This window comes from Marmota flaviventris, chromosome 9, assembly GCF_047511675.1.
Source record: "Marmota flaviventris isolate mMarFla1 chromosome 9, mMarFla1.hap1, whole genome shotgun sequence".
Classification (NCBI taxonomy): Eukaryota; Metazoa; Chordata; class Mammalia; order Rodentia; family Sciuridae; genus Marmota; species Marmota flaviventris.
In genome coordinates this window covers 33,499,438-33,515,761 of record NC_092506.1, presented here as the reverse complement: position 1 = coordinate 33,515,761, position 16,324 = coordinate 33,499,438, and the positions used below count along the sequence as shown (strand labels likewise).

At 32.3% G+C, this 16,324-nt stretch overlaps 1 protein-coding gene across 7 annotated transcripts in view; it reads right to left on the bottom strand.

Annotated features, from left to right (window-relative positions):
• The window catches only part of Immp1l (inner mitochondrial membrane peptidase subunit 1), a 76,979-nt gene that overhangs the window by 13,930 nt on the left and 46,725 nt on the right, over positions 1-16,324 (bottom strand). For all 7 annotated transcript variants that reach the window (XM_071616317.1, XM_071616319.1, XM_071616320.1 and 4 more), the window contains 2 exons: positions 15,051-15,139; positions 10,791-10,917 (listed from right to left, as the gene is read on the bottom strand). In XM_071616317.1, coding sequence (XP_071472418.1) covers positions 10,791-10,917; positions 15,051-15,139 — 216 coding nt within the window. The remainder of the gene's footprint in view (positions 1-10,790; positions 10,918-15,050; positions 15,140-16,324) is intronic.

Below are 16,324 nucleotides of genomic sequence, written 5' to 3'. Positions count from 1 at the left end.
TTTCTACATGTGTTTTAGTCATCAAAACAAAACTCCAATGCTCCAATTCCTGCAAATTATTTAGGATGAAATGGAGCTTTGTGAATACAAAATTGCAAATTAAGCAGGTGAATGACAGACGACATTTTTTTGTGATGATGCACAAAGAAAGTAGATGAAAATTTTAAAAAACTAAGATTGATGTCCTTGGGCTGAAAGCATCAAAACATTGTTTTGACTGTGGGATCATAAAACCAAATTACAGACATCAAGAAAGGAATAGCAAAGCATCCAGGTATCATTTTGGGAAGACAATGTTTTTTGCCACTTGCTCAAATAATTTAATTAAAATACAATCTAGCTTATGCTTTTAGGAGTTCTAACTTTTCCAAAATTGAATGTATCTTCTTTTCATTTCCTAAATTTTCCCTGTCCTATTGAACCACCTCCCTCTGTTGCTAAAGCTAATAATGTGGGTGTCATTTTTAAGCCCTTCCAGTATCCCTTTCTTCCAGCAACCAATCTCATCTAGAGAGTTCTTTAATCTTTCCTGTAATCTTCCTACTTCCTTCTATTCATGATGTGATTATCTCAGTTATGCATCATTCACAGCCTATTAACTGGGCTCCCTGCCTCCAGGGTCTTCTACTCCAAATCATCCTCTATTGGTCTACATTAATATCAGAGTGATCACTTAAAAACTATGCCTGATCATATTCTCCCCCTGCTTGAGCCATACAAGCAACTGTGTTTACCTTATATTTTTTTATCTCTTTTGCTGTCCACTCCATCCAAAATATGTTCCACACATAGGAGCTTATATTTGGCAGGTCCCCAAAGTAGATCACTACATTCTCACTTTTAGGTCATCAGAAATATGCTGCTTGCTTTAGCTAACTCTACTTATTCTTTAAGCTTTAATTGAGATTTCACCTCCCTTGTTTGGAATGATTTTATCTAACTCCACTCTGGAAAAACATCCTGGTGTTTATCATAGCTCTCTATACACAATACGATTATACCATATTGTAATTCCTTGCTCTTCCAACTTGACTGCAAACTTCTAAAGCTGTACTGTCCAATACAGTGGCCAATAGTCACACCTGTGACTTTTTATATTTTAGAATTATATAAAAAGTTGAGAATTCAGTTCCTCATCCACAGTACGGGCCAAGAGCAATATGTGCCTAGTGGCTACCATTACTGTACACTGCAGATACAGAATATCTTCATTATTTCAAAAAGTTCTGTTGGACATTACTGAGGGAAAGAACCTCACATGCTGACCCTCAAGTACATGCTTAATAAATGTTTTGGAATTAATGAATACACATATAAATTTTTAAAAAGTTGAGAGGTTAATGTCTGGCAAATGTGGCCTATTCCTATAGTCTCTTGAAGGCCATTTAAGTATTTTTTTCCCATCCCTCCCTATTACCCTCCTCTCACAAGTCCAGTGGTTGGGCTGCTCCTAACGTGGCCTTATTAAGGAAGATGCCTTAATACTGGGACTGGTTAGGGGCCAGAAGTCTTTATCAGTCTATGTCCCTAGACTTATTTTGATTTTCTTAAAATAGGGAAGTTTGGTCTCTTCAGACAACACAGATTTCTTAAATACTTATGAATTTAGAAGTTTATACACATAATGTACAGGTATGAAGTAGGGGAAGATTTCAAATTATATATCAGAACTTTAAATTATTCACATCTATAGTTGTATATCCTTAGTCTCCTTTCCCTGTTGGTTCTGCATGTGTGTTTGGTGGGGATGCAAGCAGTAGTTGTGCCATATGAAGTGACTGGTACCATCTCTTAAAGTACTTAAGAAAATCCTAATCCAGAAGGAAAATAATCTCTGGGTTGGCAGTAAATGACTTGTAATGCCAGTGATTTCTTGCTAGTTAATATCTGCAACGGTTTTATAACATGCATACCTGATTTTAAAAAATACAAAGCCTTCTTTTCTCTTCTTATTTTATGGGAAAGATGGGCTTGGTAAAGTAAGAATAGTTTTATGAGCTAAAACTGAACAGGTCATGGAAATTACAGTTAATTTTGTCAAATTTTAATTAACAAACATGATAACACAGAATTTAATTTAGTTGCTTATTCCAAGACATTTGAACATCTTCAACAGCAGCTTCTCCAGCAGACCTAGTAAAGATGATTATATCAGGTTAGGAAGCCACATGACACCTGGAATGTATTCTCTTTACTACTAATGGAGTTTGGAGTCAGGTCAGATGCCTATGTTAAACAGCAGTGTTACAATTTTAGTCTTTCTTCATTTCTCTCAATTAGTTTTAGGCAAACTTAAAATAAAGGGGTCTCACATAAGTTAAAATAAAAATAAATATATATATTTTGCAGAATTGCCTTCTGCCTCCCTAGATTTGCACCTGTTGCTCTGACCTTCCAACTTTGGTTAAAATATTTGTAGGTGAAACATTAATTTCAGGTAATTTGCTACTCTCTTAGTAGAAATGTTGATCTTCATATATACATATACATATTTTCAAACATACAAAAATAAAATACAAAATTCTATAAACTACATATTATTAAAGAAACCTCAAATTATTATGAAAATGTTCTAAGAACACATCAAAAAATGTTTGAATTTAGGGGCCTCAAAGAACATTCTTAGTGTTAATATCTTAATGAAAACACCTCAGATTAGTAAACAATAAGTCAAATTTATCTTCAGAATTGTGTTAGCTATAGGATGAAAAAGTCATGTCATCTCCGCTGTGAACTTCACTTTAGCAAAAGAGTAAACATATTTCCTCTACATCAGCTACAATCAAGGCATTAGCAGTATGCTGGGATTGATTACCCTGGGAGCTGTTGCTGAGAAATGGATATGCAGCACAGGTTTTTATCACTCCAGGTTGCAAAAAACTAGTCCCTTGTTTAGATATCCTAGTTGTAATAAGTGACATTATTAGGCAGTTCTTCTACTTAAATGACATAAGGATTTAGTGTATCAGCAGCTTATAATAAGCCCTTTCAAATCTGATGATTCCTCTCCCTAACACATAAGTACTTTTTCTGTTTATAATACAAGTGGTAATAGAAGACCAGATGGTTGTGACTTTTAGTTAAGGTAAATGACACTTAAACAAACAGAAAAATAGCATTAGGCTATTCAGGGATTTGAACTGTATCCTAAATACACAGTACACCTTAAAGGACTATTAGTGTTAGCTATAGAGTGACCATTTTCTAATGCTGTCTAATTAGTGAGATTGTTTTTCAGGTTGTCAATAAATTTTATTTAAATATTTTCTAATATACTGCAAAACAGCCTTATTATCGCCATATTATTGCATTTCCAAGTTCCAACTTTTAACAACATTATATCTTTAGTACATCTTGAGAACATTTAACCAGTTCTTTCTGAAATGTAAAAATTGTCTCTATTTCTTACATTTCTGTCAATAACAATAATGATATTGTTAATGTAACCTATAATTCACAAAGAAAGATACTATATTTCCTGTTCACCTACCATCACTCCAGCCTGGTTGTAGACTATCATTTGATGAACACTCATTTTTCTGTATAACACTGAAATCTGTGGTATCAGGGACGACCAAAAAGCCTTAAATAACCTGATACTTTTGAAAGTTTTAGAGTAAATGTGAAATCATAATTTTTCTGACATGTTGTTTTAACAACAGCAAAAGATCTCTATGCAGTAATCATAGGAATATAGTAAAATGGCCATAATCACATTTTATTCATATATCCATTTTCAGTACAAATTAGTTTTGTTTGAGAAACTAAAATTCAGTAAATAAAGTTATGTTTGAAAGAATTAAAAAATTATTCTTAATTTTTCAATGATTAGACACTGGAAAGCCAAAGTGTATACTTAAAGAAGTTTACAAACTTTAGTAACAACTTTATCCACCATTTATCTATCAATCCATTAAAAGTTCAAAAGAACAAAATAGTATAGTAGTTAAATAAGTTCAAAGGCACATGCATTTCTACTGAAATGCAGAAAACTGTCATTATCACACATCCTAATGAGTGTAATCACTGAATGTTACAAAAGCAACTTAGCCTTCATCATAACAAAACCACCAAAACATTTCTAGAGCACCGAACATTCCCCAAAATGAGACTAAGATAGGCCCAGCATAGCTCAATCCCACCATCCTTTAAGAAAATGTATTTTAGAATAAGTTCAGTACCCAAAGTCAATTCATAGTAAGATGAATTTTAGTCTGCTTAATAAAAAAAAATCCAGATAGGAATTGCTTAGGGAAATAAACATTTGATCAGTACTTTGTTCTTCTAGTACACTCTGTTCTTTTGAGACATTTTCAGTATTTGCTTTGATTTTCATCTGCCATTACGTCAGGTGATCAGGTAGTTTTGTCGCTGGAAGTCTCTCAAATTTCAAGTCTTCTATGAAGACTAGAATGACCACAGGTGAGCCAAATCAGCAGTAGCATATGGTATGGTGAGCTACAGGTACAACTATCTTTCTGAAAAGTCACAATACCATTCATGTGCTCAGAAGCAAGTCTTCAAGAAGAAACTGAAGTAGAACAGAAACTAAAACAAAACACAGACCCTATTCATATATATATATATATTTTTTACCCTTCAAGTATTTTTAAAATAACAGATGCAAAATCATGATTTACAGGCTGGGGACTTAGCTAAAATCAAAACAAGTCCTATTATTAAGAACCTTATATTCTAGAGCAGAGGTTAGCAATTTTTTTTTCTGTAAAGAACCAGACAGTAAGTACTCCAAGCCTTGTGGACCATATAATTTTTGTCACAACTACTCAACTCAGACACAAGCAATAAGTAAGTGAATGAACATAACTATGTTTCAGTAAAACTTTAGATTGCAAGAAAGGCAGCAGGAGGAATACAACATTTTTAATTGTTGGAAGACCAACATTTTTTATTACAAGTGAAAGGGGAACCAGAACCACATGGGTCTTTGAACATAAGAGTGACAAAACGGCTCTTAAAAAGCCTCAGCATTAAAAAGGATCACATCAATTAATAATAGTAGGAGCAGAGAGCAGGAAAATGGGAAGGGGATTAGTAAAGAGAGCAGTCAGAAATTATTATTATTATAAATTATTATTGCAACAACAACAAAAAAAAGAGATGAGTTGGTCTTCTACCAGGATATCAGCAGTGACCATGACAAGACATAGTCTGAATCTGATTATATTTAGAAGGTAAAGACATGATTATCTAAAGCATTTGGTGGATGGTAAAAGAGGAAAAGAATCAAGTCCAAGCTGTAAGGCCTGTACAACCAGAAGACTGTTAAATTGGGAAGTATATGGAAGGAATCTGTGTGGAAGAGAAAAATCAGAATTTTGTTTTGGACATTCTAATTTTGAGATGACCGTGTTAAGTTAGAGACGACCATGGGAAGTTAGAGATGACTGTTATCCACTAAAGTAGAAATATTAAAAAATTAGATACATGGTTCTTGAATTCAGGGAAGAGGCTGTAGTTGAGATAAATCTGATAGTAAGTTAGATGATACTTAAAACCATGAGACAAGATGAGGTCACCTAAAGTGTAAATGTATATAAACAAGAGAAGAAGTTTAAAATATGAAACCTTAGTTACTCCCTTAGTCACTTGGAGGTCATTCCAATTTGGGGATCTGGGGAAGAATCAACAAAAGAAACTCAGAAGAAGCAGTTAGATATACAGCAAGAAAACCTAGAGAAGTACCCCAAAACTAAGTGAAACCAGATGTTTTAGTCAGCTTTTTTGCTGCTGTGACTAAAAGATCTGGCCAGAACAACTGTAGAGAAGGAAAAGTTTATTTTAGGGCTCACTGTTTCAGAGTCTTAGTCCATAGAAAGCCAGCTTCATTCCTTGGAGCTCAAGATGAGACAGAACATCATGGCAGAAGAGCGTGGCAGAGAAGCAGTTCACATCATCAGGAAGCAAATAAAGAGACTCCACTGTCCGGATACAAAATATATATCCCATAGCCATGCCCCTAAATAACCATTTTCTATAGCCACACCACCAGCTACCTCCAGTTAATACTCTCACAACCCAATCATTTCTCCTCTGAATTCTCTTGCATTATCTCACATGTGAGCTTTTAGGGGACACCTCATATCCAAATCATAACACCAGGTTTCAAGAACAACGATTTCAAATGCTAACTAGATAGTAAGATGAGAAATAAAACTTGCTCACTGGACAGATAATGAAGGAGTCATTGGAGACTTTACTAAGAACTATTCAAAGTGATTGGGATCAAAATCTAACTAGTATGAGTTTAAGAGAGTATATAAAGCTTAAGAGTGGGATGAGTAAATATATACATCTCTTTCATCATATAGGAGGATGTGGTATCTAGCATGTTTGCTTGTTTAGAGGGGAGAACTTACAGTATATTTGCTGACAGGGATTTACTCTATTTCAAAATACCTAAGTATTTCACAGTTGTATTATGAATTAACTAAAAATCACAGCTCTACCACACAATAAATATTATCCTCATAAATATTATGAAGTGTTCTTCTTTTCTCCATTAGCTTTATAATAAAATGTTACTATATACTTTCTAAATTCTGGCCCTCTCTTCCCTAGGGGAATTAAACAGGTTTTTACTTTATCTTTTGCCTACTAAGCAAACCAGTATGAGAATGCCAATTCATTTCATTTCCTATTTGCTCAATGCCCCGAACTGCCCACTAACTTTTTTTGGGGCGGGGGGGGGGGTGCGGTATGAGGGACGTAACTACTGAGCCACATCTCCAGCTGGAGGTGGGGTGTTATATTTGTATTTTATTTAGAGTCAGGATCTCACTGATTTGCTTATAGCCTTGCTAACTTACTGAGGCTGGCTTCAAACTTGTGATCCTCTTGCCTCAGCTTCCCAAAACGCTGGGATTACAAGTCATGCACTCTGCGCCTGGCCTAAATCATTTTTTGATAAAGTAGTGGCATCTAGAAGCAAGGTGAGGAATCCCTGTAGCATATATAGAAAAGAAAGATATTCAAGATATTTGAGCTGAATATATTATTTATCTTAAGAGTTACGAATTTAACTCACATATGAGTAGTCAATACTCAGCCCATAACCCAAAGAGAGAATCATTAATCTTAGTAACATCAAAATAAGCCAAACCAACTGAACTAGCACCTTAACATAGACTGCTACTCTAAATATTTAATGTAAAAAAATAAATCTGGTTTATAAGTGTTGCTTGCAGCATAGACTATTTAAACTCTGGAATGATGAAATGATTCCACACCACTTAACCAATGATCTGTTCACATCCTTTTTTGACAACTTACAAACAATGCTATTTCTTTCATATGCTAAACTCTGTAGTCTAGGCTCCAAAGGACAATCTCAGTGTTTTGCTTTCTGAAGTACCTATATACAAGAATAATTTTTTTTTTTGGCCTGGAATTCAAAACACATTTCATATTAATCATCTTTACTATATAGCTCAATCAGGATCTAAATAGTAGTGTCTTCATCTTTAAAATAACATTTTTTTCCTAAAATAAGGTGAAAAAACCCACTTTAAAAAATACAGCACCAGCATGCTTCTGTGATAACTGAAAAAGGGAACACTCTAGAGAGACAGATCCTGCAAATAGTTTGGATGTCTTTTCAGAGTTTTCCGAACTTAAATGAATTTTTGTTATAAATCGCCTTTATTAATGGTGATTAATAAAATGAGAGACATTTGCTAAAATGGTTCTGTAACAGCTACACAATTCTTATTGCCTGAATAACCCAGCCTAGTGAAACTGACATTAATACTATCATCTTCAACATTATAATCTCTTTCAGAACCAGTACTGGTACTGATCAGAATTAGATTCCTTTGTTTTTGAAATAACAGAAACAAATATATTTTAAGGGAAGAACAATTTGATGAAATGGGAGTAGAAATAATAATTAGATAAAGGATATTCAGGGAGAAGAAGCAATGGCATGGTGAGGAGTACAGATTCTGGAGCCAGACTACTGGTGTTTGAAACCCAACTCTTCTTACTGCTTGAAATTGGGTGATTTATTTAACCGCCCTGTTGTTTACTTTTCCTTTCAGCCAAATACTAATACCTAACTCATTGGGTTGCTGTTGTAATAATTAAATAATTTAACCTTTGTAAAGAGTTTTAACATTTAGAGTAAGTATATAATGAGTGTTAACCAACATTATTTCAATTATGTATTATACACTAATAAATGTCAATGAAAGTAAATGGAATAACTTAGAACAAAATGGCAGTGTTCTCTAATTTGCCCATTTGTAAAACATACAAAACTTGATGAACAGCTTCCTTAAATAGAATATTTTAAAAATTTACATCTCACAGTCCTCTGGGAATCTTTTCTCATTCCTTAGTAGAGACTTTATCTAAACCACTCTGTCCTGACATTTTCTAACTTAACTCTCACAAAGAAAATAACAATAAAGGTATTTAAGTACATAGATGATGCTATTGTTTATTGTTTTGTTCTGTCTGGACAAAATTATTTCTGGATATTAAAAAAAAAGGCAGAGGAGGAATCTCACAAAAAGAAAAGGAAGAGAGGATCAAGAGGGATAGAGGATAGGAAGGCATGGGGAAATACTGGGGATTGAAATCCACCAAATAATGCTAGGTATACATGTTAGATATCTGTGTCATTCGTATATAGATGAATGATTTATTGTGGTGTATTTATATATAGACAGCATAATTTGGTAGATTTCATCCACCATTATCATTCATTCATTTCTCATATATATATATATGTGTTAGATATATATAAATGATTCATTGTGGTATATTAAAATATAATTAACAATAATAATAGAAGGGAGATCAGTAGAGCAGACCAAGGCTCATGAAGGAAGGAGAAGAAGATGGAAAGGGAATGTACTAGGGAATGAGACTGATCAAACTATATGCATATATGAATGTGGCATCGTGAATCCTACAATTATGTATAATTACGTACCAATAAAAAAAGCTATTTTTCATCTTAAGTACATAATTTCTAAAGCAACTTAGAAGTAAATAGAATATCTCATGTTATGAGAATAGTTATATGAAGGTAAAATCATATAGAAAAGTGACATTTTTGAAAAATAAAAGGATACAGTGTTCATGATGAAAGCCACGGCAAAAAAATAGATCACCTGACATTAATACTATCATCTTCAACATTATAATCATCAGCTAACAATTACTGTGTATTTTAGTATTGTGGTAATAACATAAAAATATTTACATAATACTATATGCATAATACCATAATACCATCCATCTATTATGGATAATAAATAACAGGTTATCTTACAATCTACTGATCAAGCTTAAAGGGAAATCAGAGGCTATCATAGTTCAAAATACATTTTTAACATTGAATACAATTTTACTCTTCAGTTATTTCTTTACATTAGGGATGAGAAGAAGTAAAGTTAGTTAATATAACAGCTGTATTAATAATTTTATACCAATGCAAAATTTAAAGAGAAAATTAAGTCATAGTTATTAAAGTATGCAGAATATAAGCTAAGTAAACAAAGTCTCACTCTTCCTAAAAGTTCACTCTTCCTATAAGTTCAGTCACAGAAGCCATCAGAGTGATAAAAGAAGCTACCACAGTATATCTGCTTGTCATTCTTTCATTCTGTTGTTCTTGCACTCTTTTTTTACCTGAATAGGCAAGTGGCTTATATACAACTTATATTCTAAAAACTTTTAAAAGACTTTTAAAAATTAAACTACAGACCTTATGTGATTTAGCCAGATTTTCCACTGATTACTCAGTAGGAAACTTTCTTTTTTTTTTTACAATCCAATTAATTTGTTTTTTATTTGTTCTTTTTAGATATACATGGCAGAAGAATATATTTTGATACACATATACAGAGTATAACTTATTCTAATTAAGATCCATTCTTGTGGTTGAACATGATGTGGAGTTAGACTGGTTATATATTCATATATGAACATAGGAACCTTATGTCTGATTCATTCATCAGTAGAAAACTTTCTAAGCCAGATTGATTTTAAGTCTCCTCCTATCTATGACAGTTCTTTAGTCATTATTTGTTTTTTATGACCTTGACATTTTTAAAAAATATTCTTTTAGTTGTAGATGAATGCAACACCTTTATTTTATTTATCTATTTTTTTATGTGATGCTGAGGATGAATCCAGTGCCTCACATGTGCTAGGCAAGTGCTCTACCACTGAGTCACAACTCAGCCCCATGACCTTTTTGAGAAGCACTTGTCAGGTATACTGTAGAATGACCCTCAATTTAGGTTTTCTTGTGATTTGACTGTGGTTTGGGGATTTGTTTGTTTGATTTTTTGGTAAGAATATCACAAAAGTCACATGCCCTTCTTGGTATTTCAATTCAGGGACAACATTTTGTTGATACGTTTTGATGTAGGTGAAGTTAACCTTGATCACTTGACTCAGGTGGTGTCTGCCAGGTTTCTCCCCCTGGAAGTTACTACTAAGTATCCCAGAAGAGATACTCTTGAGACTATGCAACTATCCTATTTCTCCTCAAATATTTGTCCAATAATTTAGCATTCATTGGTATATCCTGCTTGTAAAAAGTATAACTGAGATATTTATATAGGGTTTTAAAAGGAACTAAAATATATCAAATATAATGGCCAAATTATTCCTGATATACTTAAATTTGATTGGACACAACATTTTTTCTTATATTTAAAATACGAATGAAAGTTATTTTCTTTTTTCATTGTATTCTGTTAATATTAATCAACTCTGATACCAATGAATAACATAATTGAAATATTACTTACATAAATATGGCTTTTAAAGAAATCTGATGGACTAGTGGTGAGGATTTTGTCTCCTTCCAAACCAATTACTCTTTTACAAATATTTGATTTTGGATCACTCGGGCTTTTTGCAATCACAATGTCACCTCTGGGGGGGAAAAAAGGTCAAAGAAATACCAGTATTATATACTAAGCACAAACACATGCATGGTACTGCTTTAATAATTTTACAAGGCAACTTAAGGACAGACACACCCTATCCTCTACCACTGACCCTCTCATGTATTTACCAACTTTGAGAACCCTTATAACTGACTTGAGTCAGAATCCAATGATTGTAATGGAAAAATTCATGTGATTTCTAGTAATTTTGGAAGGTTCTACATTTTTAAAAACTTCTATAATTATTATCCTTTTTGCACCACATCAACTATGTTTTATTTCTGCATCCAAATTTTTAGAACCAAAACAATGGAAAAATAATTCCATAAAAATACCAAACTAATTTTACCTCCCAGCACTGACTGATACCAGAGCACTGACAAGGTAGAAACATTATCTATGTTTTCTTAGAGCTCAGCATGGAAGTTATATAACCCATATAATTTACAATAGATAGTATAAAGTACTTATATTTGAAGGGGGGGGAAAAAGACACAACCAAATACAATGCTAAGAGCTGAGCAGCTATATGCTTCAAAAATGTAATATCATATATAAAAATAATCAGTATAGGTCTGATCACATGGAAAGCATAATTCATGAAAGAAATAATAATCTACATGGTAACAAAATAATGAACATCTTAAAAAGCAGAAAAAAAACTGGACGTCATGGAACACACCTGTAATCCCAGTGGCTTAGGAGACTGAGGCAGGAGGATCACAAGTTCAAAACCAGTCTCAACAACTTAGGGAGACCCTAAGCAACTCAGTGACACCTTGTCTCTAAATAAAATACATAAAAAGGCTGGTGATGTGGCTCAGTAGTTAAGCATCCCTGGGTTCAATCCCTGGTACTAAAAATAAAAAAACTGGAGACAAAGAACATAGGACTAATGTCCCCAACCAAACAGAACACAATATTCTTTCTGCATAAAATGAGAAATATGTAAACTGTGTTAACACACAAAAGCTATAGTAATAAAAGGAAAATTATAGTTAAATCAGAAACCTAATTATTGCTAATATTATAAGTATTACAATGAATTCTAAATTTTTTGATAGCCAAGTCATTAAAAAACTAAGATTAATTACATAGGAATCATAATTCAAAAAGAAAATTTAGTGGAAGATGAACATTTCCCAAAAAACTAAATCAAAGAGGAATTCATAACCAAATAAAAGACACCATCTTCCTCAGAAATTTTACAGAAAATGTAGAAATAGTTCAATGTTCATGTCTTGAGGCTATTGTTAAAAGAAAATTTTATCAAAAAAAATAAATTCTATAATTTGGTGGCAGTGGATATTGCCTTCTTTGGAAAATAGAATAAACTCTTTCCAAACACCTAGAACCATGTCAATGGAATTCTTTCAATGAACAAGTTTACAAAGACTTTAACACACAATCAAAGCTGATTTGAGGCAGCTTTGGAGGAAAAAACTTTCCATGTGTGTTTTATGAAACTATAGTTCTTTAATAAAATAATCAGGATAACACTTAAATGGTGCAATTAAATGGCAAAGAAATAATTCAATAATTCAAACTGCTTTTTGTTTTGTTACAATACCAAGAACTAAACACAGGGGCACTCTCCCACTGAGCTGTATTCTTAAACAACATCCTCTCCCCACCGTTTTTTGAAATTTTGATACAAGTTCTAATTTACAAAGGCTAGCCTCAAACTTACAATCTCCCTGACTCAGCATCCCTGTGCCATTATGCCTGGCTAGTCAATCTGCTTTTACAAAAACCACTGTTAATGTGGAATATATTTCTGGTAATCTAGGCAGATATGGGTGTAGAGATTAATCAAAATACATATCCTTTAGACTCAGCTCTCAGAAAAGAGTTTTAAAAGCAACCTAACAAAACTATTAAATTTTCTTTTCTCATTTGTAGTTATAAATATTCTTTTTAGCTGGGTGCAATAGCACATGCCTGGAATTCCACTGACTCAAGAGGCTGAGGCAGGAGGATTACAAGTTCAACACCAGTTTCAGCAATTTAGCTAGGTCCTAAGCAACTTTACAAGACTCTGTCTCAAAATAAAATACTAAAAGGGCTGGGGATATTGCTCAGTGGTTAAGTGCCCCTGAGTTCAATCCCTGGTACCAATTAATTAATTAATTAATTATCCTTTTTATCCTACTAGATGGCAAGCTTTTGAAAAGATGTTAATATCTCACTCGTCTTCACTTATTTATAATGTATAGCACATCTTATAAATTAAGTGCTTATTTACTATTTGTTGAAAGAACAAGCAGTAAAAGAAGATTATCTTAAGTATTAGTCTTCTGTGCAGATGATGAAGAAGAGATTCATGTGCTTTAGATAGGACACATTCGGACTTCTATCCATCCCTAACGGAAGGCTATTCTACCTTTCGAAACAGGCAAAAGGATATCTCAATTCCCGTGAAATCTTAAGAGTTCTATGTTACAAATAAGAGAATCAGGAAATTAAATATTTTGTTCTTTTTTTATTTGTGCCTTATAATTACACATAATAGTGGGATTCAATATATGATATCCATATATACACATAATTTGATCATTCTCATTCCCCAGTACCTTTCCTTTTCTTCCCCTCCTCCCTCATCAATCCTCTTGCTCTACTCTACAGGACAATATTTTTTAAAGTGGAAGTTAACAACTGATTGCCTTGGCTCTAAAAATTACTTTGATATGTTTTATATGAATGACAGATTTTGAGCTGTCCTGAAACATAATGGAACCCCTGGATGAATAGAATATAAAAATGAAACCCTCAAAGAATCTTAATTTACTGAATTCAGTTATTTGTATTACTCATCTGAATGCAAATAGTATATAAAAATAAGATAACATCGAGGCACTTGCATTCAGAAACTATTCAGCCAATAAGTTCAGCACTACATTAAGAATGTTTAAGGATTATGAGTAAAATCATGTCATTAACATATAATAAAAACTTGTCTTCATGCTACAATGAGGCTAAGGCACCACATAATGCAAAGACTGTATTAGCTTATTTTTAAATAAGTAAAAAAGAAAGAGGAGTTAGAATATGGCCTATCATATGTTTTATTTTATAACCCCATTTCTACCATTGGGTTTCTTGAATTTATTATATATAAAATATTTGCACAATTTCCTAGGAAACATGTCAGATCATATAGCTTGACTAAAAGTTAGTTTCCTCTGCAGAAACTAGGGCTGGTGAAATATCAATAAATGGAAAGGGCAGCTTTACATTATTTTTTGATGATTTTTTCCAAGAATACAAAATAGGGTATAACAAAGGTGAATACTGAAAAAGGAATGCCTAAGCCCACTTATTATACCATAGCTAAATATCAGTTATTGAGAGTCAAGTTTGTAGTTTTCTGAGACAAAAGGTGGAATAAATTTATTATTTTCAGAATAATGAAAATAAATGGATCAAAATTTTAAATAACCAGAGAGGTATGCTTTAAAAAATACATTAAATTACTAATATTTGACATCCATTCAGAAGGAATTATACTCTTAGACTGAATTAAAATAAATATTTTTACAGGATTTGGAAATTTTGATATTAGGACTTAAAAAGGTTCAGTGACAAATAATATTTGCAAAGTAGTTATTCAATTTAATATAATTAATCAGGAAAACAATAAGAGATAAAATTCCTAGTTCTCAGCTATATACAATAATATAATCTAAAAGTTATCATTATAGCTATATAAATAGAATAAGACTGTCATCAACAGAACTACAGAATTGCTTTTATAATTAACCAGAACACTTATTTGATATGTAACAAAGTTCACAAGTCTTTAGTTGTTGAATGAAAACATTTTAAGACCCAATAAAAAAGTAAACTTAGGCTTACATGTATGTGATAAAAGGAATTGCTAGCTATTGTGGACAATAATGTAAGGAGACACAGTGACCAGAGAGACTAATCATGTTTAGAGAATCTATTAAAATTTCTCAAAATAAGAAAATATTTGACTCAAAGTTTCACTTACCTGGTCATTAGTTTCATTATTTACAAAACATATTTTTTATAGATAAAGCTAAGAAACTACAGAAAAAACACAACATGTATGTGTATTCTCACTGTATATTTAATACATCTATAACAGACATTTACCTTTGGATACCATAAAAATGTCGGCTAACATTTTCTGCAAAGACAATATCTGAATTTTGAATTGTTGGCTCCATTGATGGTCCAGAACACTAAAAAAAAGAGAAGTAATTTTGTAATTTGAGTTAAAAACCTCTTTAAATTTGAAAGAAATCATCTAAGCAGGCTTATTAGAGAAAGAAAATCAAGTAAATGTTCCTCAAGATTAGGGGATGATTGGTAAGTTGGTGGTTCCCAAATAAATTTAACTCTAGCATGGCCACAGTCTGGAAACACAAATATATTAAAACTTATTTCTTAATATTACATTAGAATATATGAACAAAGTAACATTATCCATGTTTCCAAATTTTGGCCACCCTGTACAATGTAAGCTCCATGAGGACAGCTTCCTTGTCTCTAATTTTCCCAGCTACATAACTAAAGCCAAGAACAGAGTTTAGAATAAAGTTGATACTCAGTACATATTTGTTGGATGAATAAATGAATGATTCACTTTCTTGCTATTTGTCAAATATCATCCAGTAACTATGGTGGTAATTTATTAAATGATATAATCATATTTTCAATTAATCAATATCCTTCTTCCTCTTCAAAGAGAATAGGTTACTCATTTGATGGACAAATTTATATTTTCTATTGAAAAATACTGGCATAATGAGATGTATTTTAAAGATTTACATATTTGCATGTCTTAAAATAATAATCTTGATTTATGTCTCAAAACTGAAATGTATAAAAACTGTTATTAAAAATATAAATACAATCTCCATCTACCCTACTTATTTTGTAAATAAAAATTTTGATTCAAAACTTTCTACTCAGGCAGAAATAACAAAGAATACAATGAAAGTTTGTTTGCTACTTCTAGAATAAACAAGGTAACTTTGAAAAATTAAGGAGAGGAATTTCAGTTAAATGTATTTATTTACATAACTCCAACTCAACCTGAGGTTTCTGACTGTCAATCTGTTGGTGCAAACATAATATAAAAAAATAACAACAACAACAAAAGAAAAACCTATTGACAGGCCAGTCAAATATTCTTCCAATTACATGACAAAGGATTTGAACAGTCAGTTGGACAGATTGATGATGTAATACTGAGAACAAGCATTGTTAGAGGATGAAGAGACAGCTTTAACATTCTAATTGACATTAGCAGAGTAATCATTTGTTTTAATGACACTTAACTTCAGTAGTTCTGAGTAGGAGTTTTGGAAATTGCACAAATTTGTGTTGAAATTCCTTATCTGCTACTTATTGTGTGACCTATT